The 13,779-nt window shown below is 48.0% G+C and overlaps 1 protein-coding gene across 1 annotated transcript; it reads right to left on the bottom strand.

The window, feature by feature from the left end:
* Positions 1-8,402: 8,402 nt before the first annotated feature.
* On the bottom strand, positions 8,403-9,523 carry LOC128832657 (olfactory receptor 51G2-like). The gene has a single exon (XM_054020206.1). It carries the CDS (start codon positions 9,521-9,523, stop codon positions 8,588-8,590), a length of 936 nt encoding a protein of 311 aa, XP_053876181.1. The 3' UTR covers positions 8,403-8,587.
* Positions 9,524-13,779: the final 4,256 nt, after the last annotated feature.

The raw sequence follows: 13,779 nt of genomic DNA, 5'->3' as shown, positions 1-13,779 counted from the left end.
GCGCCCCTGGTACCCATGCTGGTCGTTGGGGTACCCTTTGAGCGGATTGGGATGGACCTCGTCGGCCCCCTCGAATGAAGTAAGACAGGGAACCGCTTTATCCTAGTGGTGGTGGATTATGCAACACACTATCCCGAAGCCGTTCCCCTAAAGACAGCAACAGCACCAACCATCGCAAATGAACTAGTAAAAATTTTCACCTGGGTTGGGATACACGGGGAAATATTGACTGATCAGGGCACGAACGTGTCCTCCAAATTAATAGCAGAGCTATGTCGCCTCCTCCACATACGGACTCTCCGGACATCGGTGTACCATCCGCAGACTGAGGGCCTGGTAGAATGGTTCAATGGCACGCTAAAAGCTATGCTGCGCAAGTTTGTAGAGGAGGACCCCTCACATTGGGATGCCTTGTTGCCAGCCTTATTATTCGCTATAGGAGAGGTACCACAGGCCTCGACGGGGTTCTCGCCTTTCGAGCTCTTATACGGGAGGCAGCCCAGGGGGATATTGGACCTCCTGAAGGAGGAGTGCGAAGCCCAGGAGACGCAGGTCCTCGGAACTATGCAATATGTGCTACACCTCCGGAAGCGACTCCAAACGTTAGGGGCCTTCGCCTGGGAAAACTTGGAACGGGCCCGGGCATGCCAGGAACACCTCTATAAACGCGGGACTAGAGGGAGAAAATTCAGCCCAGGTGATTGGGTGCTGCTCCTACTGCCCTCAGCGGAGTCGAAACTCCTGGTCAAATGGCAGGGTCCCTATGAAGTAATCCGACGAGTGGGGCCGGTTGACTACAAAGTCAGACTACCGGGACGACGTAAGGAGACTTGCATTTACCATGTAAATCTTCTGAAGGCCTGGAAAACACGGGAAGCCCTGTTCATTGGCCCATCCACCCCAGATTCGGAACTTGGACCCCTAGCGGGAGATATTCCCGACCCCAGACCGGCCACGTTGGGGTCAGGCCTCAATCCCAGACAGAGAGGGCACTTACAATGGTTAGTGGAGGAATTTCCGGATGTTTTATCTGCCCGCCCGGGCCGGACGACTCTAATGAGTCATCATATCACCACCGACCCCGGGAAGATGGTGAGGGACAACCACCGACTGTTACCCAAGAGAATGTGGGATACGGTCCGGCAGGAGGTAGAGACGATGTTGGAGATGGGAGTGGTGGAGGAATCAATGAACGAGTGGCGTAGCCCTATCCCGAAGCCAGACGGGACGACCCGGTTTTGCATCGACTTCAGAAAGGTCAACGCTGTCTCCCGCTTTGATGCATACCCAATGCCAAGGGTGGATGAATTGTTGGAGCGTCTTGGGGGAGCCAGGTATCTGTCAACCATAGACCTAACTAAAGGATACTGGCAGATCCCCCTCACGCCAAACTCGCATGCAAAGACGGCCTTCCCCACCCCTTTCGGCCTCTTCCAGTTCATAACCATGCCATTCGGGTTACACGGAGCAGTGGCTACATTCCAACGCTTGATGAACAAGGTCCTCCAACCCCACGACCAATATGCGGCGGCCTACATAGATGACATTGTAGTTTACAGCCTCGACTGGGAGAGCCACCTACACCACCTGGCAGGGGTGTTACAGGCCCTCAGAGCGGCCGGCCTAACGGCTAACCCGGTAAAATGGCACCTAGAAGAAATGACCTACCTGGGATACACGGTAGGAGAGGGGAAACTAACGCCCCTGATTAGCAAGGTACAAGCACTCAAAGACGTACCCGTCCCCAAGACGAAGAAGCAAGTGCATCAGTTTTTAGGATTAGCTGGGTACTACCACCATTTTGTGCCGGATTTTGTGTCTATAGCTGCCCCCCTGTCAGATCTGACAAAGAACTCTCAGCCTCGACAGGTACAGTGGTCCGAAAAATGTGAGAGAGCCTTTGCCACACTAAAGGAATGGCTCACTCGAGAACCTGTCCTATGCCACCCCAACTTCACAAAGGAGTTTATACTTCAAACGGATGCGTCCGAAGTGGGCTTGGGCGCAGTGCTCTCCCAAGAAATAGACGGGGAAGAACATCTGGTACTATACCTAAGTCATAAGCTGTTCCCCCGGGAAAAACATTTTTCGGCGATAGAGAAAGAGGCCCTAGCGGTACGGTGGGCTATCGACGCCCTACGTTACTACCTGCTAGGGAATAGTTTTAAGTTGATCACAGACCACGCCCCTTTGCGATGGATCCACAGCATGAAGGACACAAACTCTAGAATTATGCGGTGGTACCTCTCCCTCCAGCCTTACAACTTCTGTGTGTTCCACCGCCCAGGTAAGGCCCAAACTAATGCAGATTTCTTCTCCAGGCTGGGGGAGGGGGGTGAGGAAACGGACCGAGATGGGGGATCCTTAGCACAGGGGGAGGTCTGCGAGAGGGCAGCCGTGTCCCACCCCAACTCCAGCGGCACCAGGCAGGTAGCCCTGATGGCGGAGGACTCGCCCCGCTCATACTGGGTATGCTTCAAGTGTACAGAGAGTATGAAGGGAGAGGGCATAGCCCAGCCTAGGCAGGCAGCTGTAGGAGAAGGACGTATGCGGGAAGCCCGGTGGAGGACCGGCCCACACTCCTGAAGCCGCTAGGAACCGTGACTTCTCCAGGTCGGGGTGGAGCCTCACTGTGGGAGGAACCAGAAGGGGTGGCGGACCTCGAGACCCGAGGTGGGACGACAGGCAGGAAACCACCAGAAGGAGGCGCTCTACTGGATCGAACCGATTCCCCGAGGCGACCAGTAGGAGGCATCACGGTGGAGAGTCCCAATGCTGTCACAGGGTCCCAGGTCTGGTTTAACATGTTCCTACTTACTGCTCAAAGCTAGAGCTAAATAGAGTCTATTGGGTGCCTTTTGTTATTTTCAGTGATCAAATGAGAACTGAAATCATTTGTGGTGAGATGGCATTACTGCCTGGCCTGCTAAAAGTTGAAAATCACTAAGAGCTGACAATCACTAAGAGACTGACCTTCCAAAAACAAAGCAGAGATACTGGTGGCAGCAGAAGCGGACTAACAGTCTGCCAGTGGAGAGGAACTGCATCTGGCTGGATGGCCAGCCGGAGAAAGTGCTCAGATGGCAGAGCAAGCAAGGTGCCTTCTTCCCCAGGTGGGAGGCTAACTCACACATATGCACCTCTCAACTCTGTGTCCTCACTGACCAAGGATGACCACAGTGAGTGGGGTGAGGAGAGGGAGCAGAGAGGGGCACAGTAAAGGAAATTTTCGTTGTAGAACTCAAGCATCTGAGGCAGAAAACACTGCCCCACACGCTCTGTCCTTCTCCCAGTTTTATGTTTATGGCATTTTCCCTAATTAATATCGGATGACTTCCCTCCCAAAATTAAAAGTATCAGAGGGGTAGCCGTGTTAGTCTGAATCTGTAAAAAGCAACAGAGGGTCCTGTGGCACCTTTAAGACTAACAGAAGTATTGGGAGCATAAGCTTTCATGGGTAAGAACCTGAGGGCCTATTGTAATTATGCAAACTGTGGGCCATTAATGGTGGTTTGGAATCTTGATGACTCCCATTAACCAAGACAATTGTCTGCAAATGGCTCTGTTTTACCTGTAAGTCTTCCTGTATATGCATGTGCTGGCAAGTGGGCAATGAAATCTTGCAGTGACATGTGATCATGTCACCTGAACTGGAATCCATCTTTAATCTGGTGTCTTTCCATTGACAAGGAGGGGGTGGGAACCCAGAGAGAGACAAAGAATTCCCACCTTATGCAAAAGATATATAAAGGGGTGGACACAGAACAAAGGACAGAGAGGAGCCATCACGAAGAATCCCCTAGCTACCACCTGAGCTGGAACAAGAGCTGTACCAGGGGAAAGAATTGTGCCCAGGTCCGAAACGTGTCCAGTCTGAGGAAAAAACTTACTGAAGCATCTCTGAGGGTGAGATTATCTGTATTCAGTTTGATTAGACATAGATTTGCACATTTTATTTTATTTTGCTTGGTGACTTACTTAGTTCTGTCTGTTATTACTTAGAACCACTTCAGTCTTACTTTCTGTATTTAATAAAATCACTTTTTTACTTATTAATTGACCCAGAGTATGTATTAATACCTGGGGGAGCAAACAGCCATGCATATCTCTCTATCAGTGTTATAGAGGGCAAATAATTTATGAGTTTACCCTGCATAAGCTTTATACAGGGTAAAACGTATTTATTTGGGTTTAGACCCCATTGGGAGCTGGGCATCTGAGTGTTAGAGACAAGCACACTTCTGTTATCTGCTTTCAGGTAAACCTGCAAGTAATTCAGACTCTGGGTCTTTGTTGGAGTAGATGGCTGTGTCTGGCTCAGCAAGACAGGGTGCTGGGGTCCCAAGATGGCAGGGAAAGCAGAAGCAGAGGTAGTCTTGGCACATCGGGTGGCACCTCCCAAGGGGGGTTCTGTGTTCCAACCCATCACAGCCAGGTCATAGCTTTCGGGCATTCGATCATTAGAAATATAGATAGCTGGGTTTGCAATGACTGGGAGAACTGCATGGTGACTTGCCTTCCTGCGGATCTCTCAAGACATGTAGATTGACTTATGCGTAGTGATGGGGAAGTCGTGGTATATGTAGGTATCAATGACATAATGAAGGATAGGAGAGAGGTCCTGGAGGCCAAATTTAGGCTGCTAGGTAAGAGATTGAAATCCAGGACCTCCGAGGTAGCATTCTCTGGAACATTTCCAGTTCCATGTGCAGGGCTAATGAGACAGGCAGAATTGTAGGGTCTCAAAGCCTGGAGGGATATAGATTTATTGGGAACTTGGAAAACTTTTTTGGGAAAGGAGGAAGCCTAAGCAGGAAGGCTGGGCTCCACCTAAACCAAAATGGAACCAGAATCCTGGCACTTAAAATTAAAAGTCTCATAGAGCAATTTTTAAACTAAGGGCTGGGGGAAAGCCGACAGGTGCAGAGGAGCATGGTTTGGGACAGAGACATCCCTTAGGGGGTGATCTATTAATGGAGATTCTTTCTGTCCTAGTAAAGAGAGAATGGAAGATGATAAAATACAGATAGGATCTGATGAGAAACAGTCAAATGAAAAAACTCCCATTCAGTTACATCAAAAAATGGCATACAGCTAAAAAGTGACAGTTTATAAAGTGTTTTTTTTTAACAATGCTAGAAGTCTAAATAATAAGATGGGTGAACTAGAATGCCCCCTCTTAAATGAGGATATCGATACAATAGTCATCACAGAAGCTTGGTGGAATGAGGATAATCAAAGGGTAGAAAATATATCAGAAGGACAGAACAGGTTGTGCTGGTGGAAGAGTGGCACTATATCTTATATAAAGTGTAGAAACAAATGGAGTAAAAATCTTAAATGAACCAAACTGTACCAAAGGATCTCTATGAATAGTAATTGCATGCGCTAATAAAAAGAATATAGCAGTAGGGATATATTACTGATCAGCTGCCCAGGATGGTGATAGTGATGGAGTTGTTGCTCTGTGGAACCCTGACATAGTCCTGATCTTACGGTCTCAGAGTATCTGAGCACCTTGAATGTATTTATCCTCCTGCCATCACTACGAGGGAGGGCCAAGGTATTATCCACCTGAGCAGAGGCTTGGAGACAGCCAATGGATTCCCCATGGTCACAGTGAACAAGGGAATTAAACCCACCTATCCTGAGTCACGGAGCATTGGCTAGACCACAGGACCAGGCTTCCAGCCATCTGAGTGGTGACGGAGCTGTATGTAATCTCTACTGCACCTGCAGAGCTCCACCTCCCTGCAGTGCTGTAGAGAGCAGGGATGGCAAAAGGAGCTAGTTACAGTGGTTTGATTCTCTGGCCTCTTCTCCCCCTGCCTTCGCAGAGTTTAGAGTAGCCTGGGCACTTGTCTATCCTCTGCCTGATTTTATCAGCTTCCAAGAGCACAGCACACTCTGTCCATGTCCCTGCGGATCAGGGCCACCACAGAGTGCCCTTTGGGGGCTTGAAGTAGCTGTTCAGGTGCCCATCTCTTCCCTCTAGGGTCCTTGCAATGACTTACTCTCAGCCTTGAATATTTAAAGCAGGAGCTCCCTTTGTGGGGTCACATTTATTCAGGCTTCTCCAAAACACGAGGTCTCCTACCCTCCAACTTGACCAGTCTGATTTACCCATAAACACCCTATCATCCTTTTTGCTGGTGTCTGCATTGCTTCAGACTTGCTGCAACCCCTTTGCCCTTGAGCCTCTCCCCCACGTCTGTTACCACTAGGCCCTGCCCCCTGCTCCTTCACTTCCCCTGAAGCTCCGCCTCCTGGCCACCCCAGAGCCAGGCCACTCCAGAGCATCTACTGTGATGTTCTCTGATCAAAATATGATCATATAGATCACTTTTGCAACCACTGTTATATATTTGCAACAAACTTGTACAAAATGTGGCATGTACGATGTCAATGAAAAGGTTATGATATGCTCTTTGTGGTTGTGCTATCTTTATGCATGTATCATTTTTGTATTTGAACATATGACTATTGGCTCTATACCTGGATTTCAAATGTTTGCCCCTGGAGTAATGCCCACAAACTAGTTAGACTGTAATTCTTGGAAAAACTATTCCAATTAAAGGTTCATCAAGAAAGACTTAAATGACAATGGACCATTGGAGATGCCCATCTACATTGAATGGACTGTCCTGCAAATGTGATTGTCCATGTGATTCCAAACCCCAACTTGTCACCTCTAATTTTCCACTAGCTGTGCTGAGGGCTTTGTTTAAAACAATGATTTTCCCTCCATATGGCAGACGCTATAAAACACTGTAAAAAGAATCATCTCCATTTTGCTTCTTTCCTGCTCAAGTCTCTGGACAATGAACTTACACTAATGGGAGCGTTCTCAGCAATAGAATGAGGTCCTTCCAATGATTTGAAAGCAACCAGATACTCATCAAGGCAGCAGTTTGTACCATCACTTCTACAAGCCTGAAATAAGATCTTTTCATTTATTATTGGTTTTTGACTCCTTTAACCAATTTTAACTCTCACCTTTCTTTCTTTTTCGTTTTTTCTTTTTACAAATAAACCTTTAGATTATAGATACCGAAGGATTGGCATCAGCATGATTTTGGAGTAAGATCAGAGGTATATATTGACCTGGGTGTGCGGTTTGTCCTTTGGGATCAGAAGCACCTGTTATTATTTTAAAGAACCACACATCTTTAACTCTAGTGTTTTTGATGGGGATATAAGACTGGAATATCTAAGGAAACTGCTTCTATGACTTCTTGTTAGCGATTGTAGTGAAAGAGAAGGTAACTTTGTGTTGCTGGTTTAGTATATCTCATGGTAGAATAATCATTAGTTTGGGGGTCTGTCTGTCCTTTTTCTCCACAGTTTGTCCTGAATTTGCTATTCACAGTTGTGATCCACAAAAGCACGGTTACAGCTACCCTGGGAGCCCAGGCTGCTGTGGGGATTCCCAGACTCTCCACCTTCTCTGGGGATGCATCCTGAGGGGCAGAGAGAGAGGTTGGCACATTCTCCTGTTCCCCCTGTCCCTGGCCCAGGGGAGGTGGAGGATCTGGAGCTCCCCACAGAGGATTTGGCTCCCTGATCAGCTCTTTCTAAGGCCTGGCTCTGGCTTCTGGCCTGGACAGGGGGTGGAGTCCTGGTTGGAAGAAGAGGAGCAGGGAGTGGGGCCTCCAGGGGGAAGAAGAGGGGCAGGGGCGGGGTCACCGAGGAGACCAGGCTCCCGGCCTGTGTCCCAATTTTGCCTTTTGAAAAGGTGGTCACCCTACACTGAATGGGCTGGGCTGGGATAGGAGCTAGCTGGGCCTGAGGTGAGGCCAATTTCCACTGTTTTGCATTGCTGGGGCAGCACAGATTATGCAGACTGGGAGGGAAACTAGGCCTGAGTTTCTTACCTTTACTCCTGTGTGTCAGACGCTTACTGATATATGCAGTTCTCTCCTGCCTCAGTGGGGAGTGGACCTGGCAGGTGTGCTGTGTGCAAAGCCATTAATGGAAGGGTTGCCTGAATGGCTTTTGCTGGTTCTCCTGTGTTAATCATGTCTCTGACATAACTCAGACACAATCACCTGGCTGAGGGTGTAGGAGAAGAGTGGCTGTCCGTGCCCCTTGAATAGCCCCCGTCCACAGCTGGTGCAGCACCCATTGGTCATACTGCACCTAGAGCGCTCAGGAGGGAACAGGATTGTGAACAGCTCTGCAGCTGTTTTCATAGCCCTTGGGTGTTTAGCCAGAGACCAGACAGTGACAGCCAGATGTAATGGGAAACAGTAACCACATTCCTTCTCTTTATTGACTATCGACAGGAATTGTGAGGTCAGAGCAGCCACCAATGCGCCTCTTTACGGGCCAACAGCCTAACAATCCCCTGGCTCTCCACAAACAGTCACTTTGTAAATGTGGCTGCCTGCCTTGTTCTCCCTTCCCCAGTGCCCTGTCCTCCCTCACCATCACTGTCCTCCCTCACCAGGCTTAGACCCCGTCTGAACCTCTCTGTATAGTGGAGATCAATAACTCATGTCATCTCGGATGTAGGGGTCCAGGATGGAACAGCTGACCCATGTTTTTTGTCTCCCATGTCACTGGACCCAGGTGGTGAACTGACCCTTCACTTGATGAACACCCTGATCATCCTCACACAAAGGTGTTTGCTTTTCACGCTGTACACGATTGGATTCATCATCGGTGGGAGAAGCAGGGAAATGTAGCCTAGGAGAATCTGAAGTAAGGGATCAGAGCCCTCCCCGAATCTGTGTATCAGAGACAAGCTGATCTCTGGTATGAAAAAGAGTAGGAGAGCGCAGAGGTGGGAGACGCAGGTGTTCAGGGCCCTCAGGGACTCCTTGTAGGACGCGATGCTCAGCACTGTTTTGAGGATCATCACATAAGAGAGGAAGATGAGCAGCGAGTCCAACCCCATTGATAAGGGTTTAGTAAACAATCCATAGATGCTGTTGACTGTGATATCTGAACAAGCCATCTTCATGACCTCCCGGTGCAGGCAGTAGGAATGGGAGAGGACATTGGCTCGACAGTATTGGAACTGTTTCAGGAGAAAGGGAAGTGGAAGTTTTATGACCATCGCTCTTAGCACAGCCACCAGTCCCATCTTGGCTATTCTCGATAGGTTTAAAATGGAAGCATATCTCAGCAGGTTATAAATTGCAATGAAGCGGTCAAAGGCCATTAACAACAGCACAGAGGATTGAATGCATTGAAGCAAGTGGATGAAGAAGAGCTGGGCTAAACAGGCATCGAGGCTGATCTCCCTTGAGTTAAACAAGTATATGCCCATTATCGTCGGTATGGTGGTTATCGATATGCCAAGGTCTGTGATGGCCAACATGGAAAGGAAAATGTACATGGGCTCATGCAGGCTTCGATCTGTTTTTACAATGAACAGAATGAGTGAATTTCCTACTATCGAAATAACATACATGAAGCAGAAGGGGACAGAAATCCAGAGATGTGCATCTCCATGACTTGGTAGCCCGGAGAGAAGGAATATTACAGATTTTAATTTTGTATCATTGACAGCTGACATATTGTACTGGGCAGGTCCAAGGTGTTCTGAAATGTCCGTTCTACAAGAAAAATTAGAGGCGATAAAATGATATTTAGCAAGTAATCATTCTGCTCCTAGGGCAAATCTACAGAGTCCCAGATCTCAATGTAGATAAGCAAAAACATACTGTTGGATTTACATGGTTCTGGTTAGTCAGACTGGAGCGGACTTGTAGTCCATCTACCCCAGTAACCAGTGGCCATGTCCAGATGCTTCAGATGAGGTGGAAGAAGCCATGAGTTAGGCAGCTATGAGATAACCTGCTCCCAGGGAGTTTCTCTTTGACACCCACTCATTAGACATATTTTGTGGTGTAAATCAGGAGGGTTTAGAGCTTCTCCAAAACTTTTTTTAAAACAATCCTCTCCACTGTAATTGGATTTTCTCTTTACTCAGTCCCCCTTGGAATCCTGCTAAGCTCTTGGCACCATTAATACCCTGTGGCTGTGAATTCTACAGCCTACTTGCATACTGTATGATATTACCATTGTGACCTTAGAACATAAAAATGTAAGAGTGGCCATACTGGGTGAGATGAAAGCTCCATCTAGCCCAGTATCCTGTCTTCGACAGTGGCTTAGGCCAGGTGCCCCAGAAGGAATGAACAGAACAGGTCATCATCAAAGATGATGCACCATCCATGAATGTATGTAGTTCTCTTTTGAACTCTGTTATACCCTTCACACAGACACTCTTTCTGGCTCTCCACTTCTGAGAGTGACCCCTTGTATCATGGTATGTGGGCAAATACATGGCAAGTACACGATGAAAACTGGAGTACTTGTGGCACCTTAGAGACTAACAAATTTATTAGAACATAATCTTTCGTGGGCTACAGCCCACTTCTTTGGATGCATATAGAATGGAACATATATTGAGGAGAAGTATCAGAGGGGTAGCTGTGTTAGTCTGAATCTGTAAAAAGCAACAGAGGGTCCTGTGGCACCTTTGAGACTAACAGAAGTATTGGGAGCATAACCTTTCATGGGTAAGAACCTCACTTCTTCAGATGCATCAGGAATCATAATACTCAAAAACCAGTGGGAGAACACTTTAACCTGTCTGGTCATTCAATGACAGACCTGCGGGTGGCTATTTTAAAATAGAAAAACTTCAAAAACAGACTCCAATGAGAGACTGCTGAGCTGGAATTGATAGGCAAACTAGATACAATTAACTTAGAATTGAATAAGGACTGGGAATGGCTGAGCCATTACAAACATTGAATCTATCTCCCCTTGTAAGTATTCTCACACTTCTTATCAAACTGTCTGTACTGGGCTAGCTTGATTATCACTTCAAAAGTTTTTTTTTTCTCTTACTTAATTGGCCTCTCAGAGTTGGTAAGACAACTCCCACCTGTTTATGCTCTCTGTATGTGTGTATATATATCTCCTCAATATCTGTTCCACTCTATATGCATCCGAAGAAGTGGGCTGTAGTCCACGAAAGCTTATGCTCTAATAAATGTGTTAGTCTCTAAGGTGCCACAAGTACTCCTGTTCTTTTTGCAGATAGAAACTAACATGGCTGCTACTCTCTGAAACCTGTCATGATGAAAACGGTCATTGTATTTATCTGTACTGCACTGAAGCTATTTTAAAATCTGTGTTATAGCTTCATTATATGAATTATTTTTCTCTGCACCCTTCAAAGTCCAGGTTATGCATCTGCCTCTTCCCAACATATCGGATACATTTTTAGGGTTAGGTCTTTCAATAACAGTGATATCAACATCCTCACATCACAGTTTCATGTGTAAATTCAATTAGAACCAGGCTCTATTAACTCACCCTTACCAAATGCTCCCAGTGATATTCTCTGACCCCAAGAATCCTTCCAAGAGAAGCTGAAGTTTACTGAATCCAGAGACTGTGATCATCCTCCCGCTTCTCTTTATCCCCATGGGACCTGTATTCTCTCCTCATGCAACCGTCTGTAGATATTTGGAAAATTACAAGCTAACACTGACAGTTATTTTAGCTGGGCAGGGGAGGAGTTGACATCACCAATAGGTCAATACTTCATACACTGGTATTGCACTAATATCCACTTCAGTGTACAAGTTACTTCAGCCATTCTCATTTAATTGGTGATGAGGGTCAATTAGATAAAATGACTTTTACACTCCCCTTTCCTGCACCTCAGCTAAACTCTTTGCTGAAACCCAGACCAGTTACCACAAACAACACAGCTGTATTCATAATCAAGCTAGAGAATAAAATCTTTGAAAATGTATTTGCTGATTAAATTTCCAGGAGCAAATAAACCCAAGTAGATTTGGGAATTAGTCACTCACATTCCGTGGGGTCTCCTGTCATTCAGTCCCTGGCAGGATCGGGCCCAGAGCACACGGCATTTCTAGAAATGGGACCCCTTGAGAAATCCTGTCTCGGGGCATCTGGGTTTTAACACTCCAAGCTCAGGTTTCTGTGTAACTTGAGTAACCCACTGAGCACCTTGGGCAGATGTAGAGAACAGGTTCACAAGCTACCTAGTGCTGCATGTCCTCCTGCCCCTGTTATGGAGTCACTCTGACAGCCCAGCCGAGTTCGCTGCAGTGGCACAGAATAACAGCTCGCAGCCTTTACCCTTCACTTCACGATGTAAAAGTAGTGAAACCTACCAACGTACCCAATTCCTGCTAGAAGGGGAGCTGCTGACACCAGCTGTCTTTACCATAACGGACAAGGCGACATCGGAGAGGTTGCACGGGCAGCAGGCAGTATCTGTTCAGATAGGGAGGCAACTGTGTTTATGAAGCATGTCTGCACATTCCCTTGGGGGCCACTTGGCCATCAGGGAACCTCAGCTGCTTGGCTTAGTGTGCACGAGCTTTAACCCCGTCACGGCCAATGGCACACCTCAAGAGGCCAAATCACAGGGGATGTTAACCAAGTGGACTGCAGTACCAGCCCTGATGCAGGCTCTATTCCTAGAATCCGGGCTTGTCATCACTGTTTGAATGGTTCTGATTAGTTACATGGCTACCTCGAGGGCGGCTGAGTGGTAAGGATGATGCCGTCACAGCTGTGATCTTACTGAAATAAAATAAAATAGAATAATAATATGGGGCTGATTACTCCCTGGCAGCCCCTTTCCTGCATTACAAACTCAGGGGGCAGCCCAGGGAAGGGAGATTCCAGAATGCTCCCTACATGGAAATTTCCCTTGGATCCTCCCAGTAGGGGGGACCCTTCCCTTCTCCCTGAGGAACAAGGAATAAGGAGGAGGATTTTAGAGAGGAGTGTGGAAGTATCACAAGGATGCTGGGAGTTTCCGCACAGTCAGGCTGGCAGAGATAGTCTGAGGGCAAAGGTCAGCTTCACACCTGACCCTCTAACACACTGAGCACAGAGCACTATGGTGACTGGGCGCAGGCTCACACGGGTTTCAGCAAAAGCTGCTTCCACAAGAAAGCAGTAAACAGATGGGAAGATGCTCTCAGAGACACAGGGAAAGTAGACTGGGTTGAAGCAGGGGTGTAGCCATCCACATAGCATCCAAGCCCCATCAACCATCTAGGACTACCGACTCCAGCTTGGTGCCCAGCTGTATCGCTCTCCTGCTGGTCCGGACAACTGATACCCTGGTCTCTTGCCCCAGATGGGGATGTGCCTTTTGGGGGCGGGTTTGGGCCAGTAGTGGATTAGCCACTGGTCCTAAGCCAATGGTGTCACCCTGCTCTATTCAGCCCACCTGCCACTCCTGCAGATAAGCGCGGTCTGGGTGCGGGGGATTGCCACCCTCCCTCCATCCGGCTGCCGGAGAGCAGGTCGGGGCACTGGAATTGCACCAGGCAGTAGGAGTGGGGCAAGCCGAGCATCTCAGAATCACTAGGTCGGGGAAGCGGAATAAGCCCCCACTGCCTGACAACTTTCCTTGACCGCACTCCCCGGCAGGAGAACCCGGGTGCAAACCCCTGCGCCCTTGCCCCATTTCCCCAGCAGGAAGGGGGCTGCAGAAGGGATGGAGAGGGAAACTCAGTTTTCCTGGCTGAACCAGGGCCACACAAAACCCTAATCTGCCCCTGTAGGTGGCGATGGGGCTCTGAAAGCTGGGCCCACCCAGTTTTCCTGTTCTAGCAACACCCCTGGTCCTAAGAGTCCCTCGGCTTCCCAAAATAAGGTAGGTTGGATCATTTCTGTTACTCTATCTCCAGAGCAAAGCCCGTCTAACTTAGCTGGCAGTGGTATGTGAGCAGGGCTGGATTAACTCTTCTGGGGGCCCCTATT

Source organism: Malaclemys terrapin, chromosome 1 (genome assembly GCF_027887155.1).
Source record: "Malaclemys terrapin pileata isolate rMalTer1 chromosome 1, rMalTer1.hap1, whole genome shotgun sequence".
Lineage (NCBI taxonomy): Eukaryota > Metazoa > Chordata > Testudines > Emydidae > Malaclemys > Malaclemys terrapin.
The sequence above is the reverse complement of the archived record's forward strand: the minus strand, read 5'-3'. Positions and strand labels throughout refer to the sequence as shown.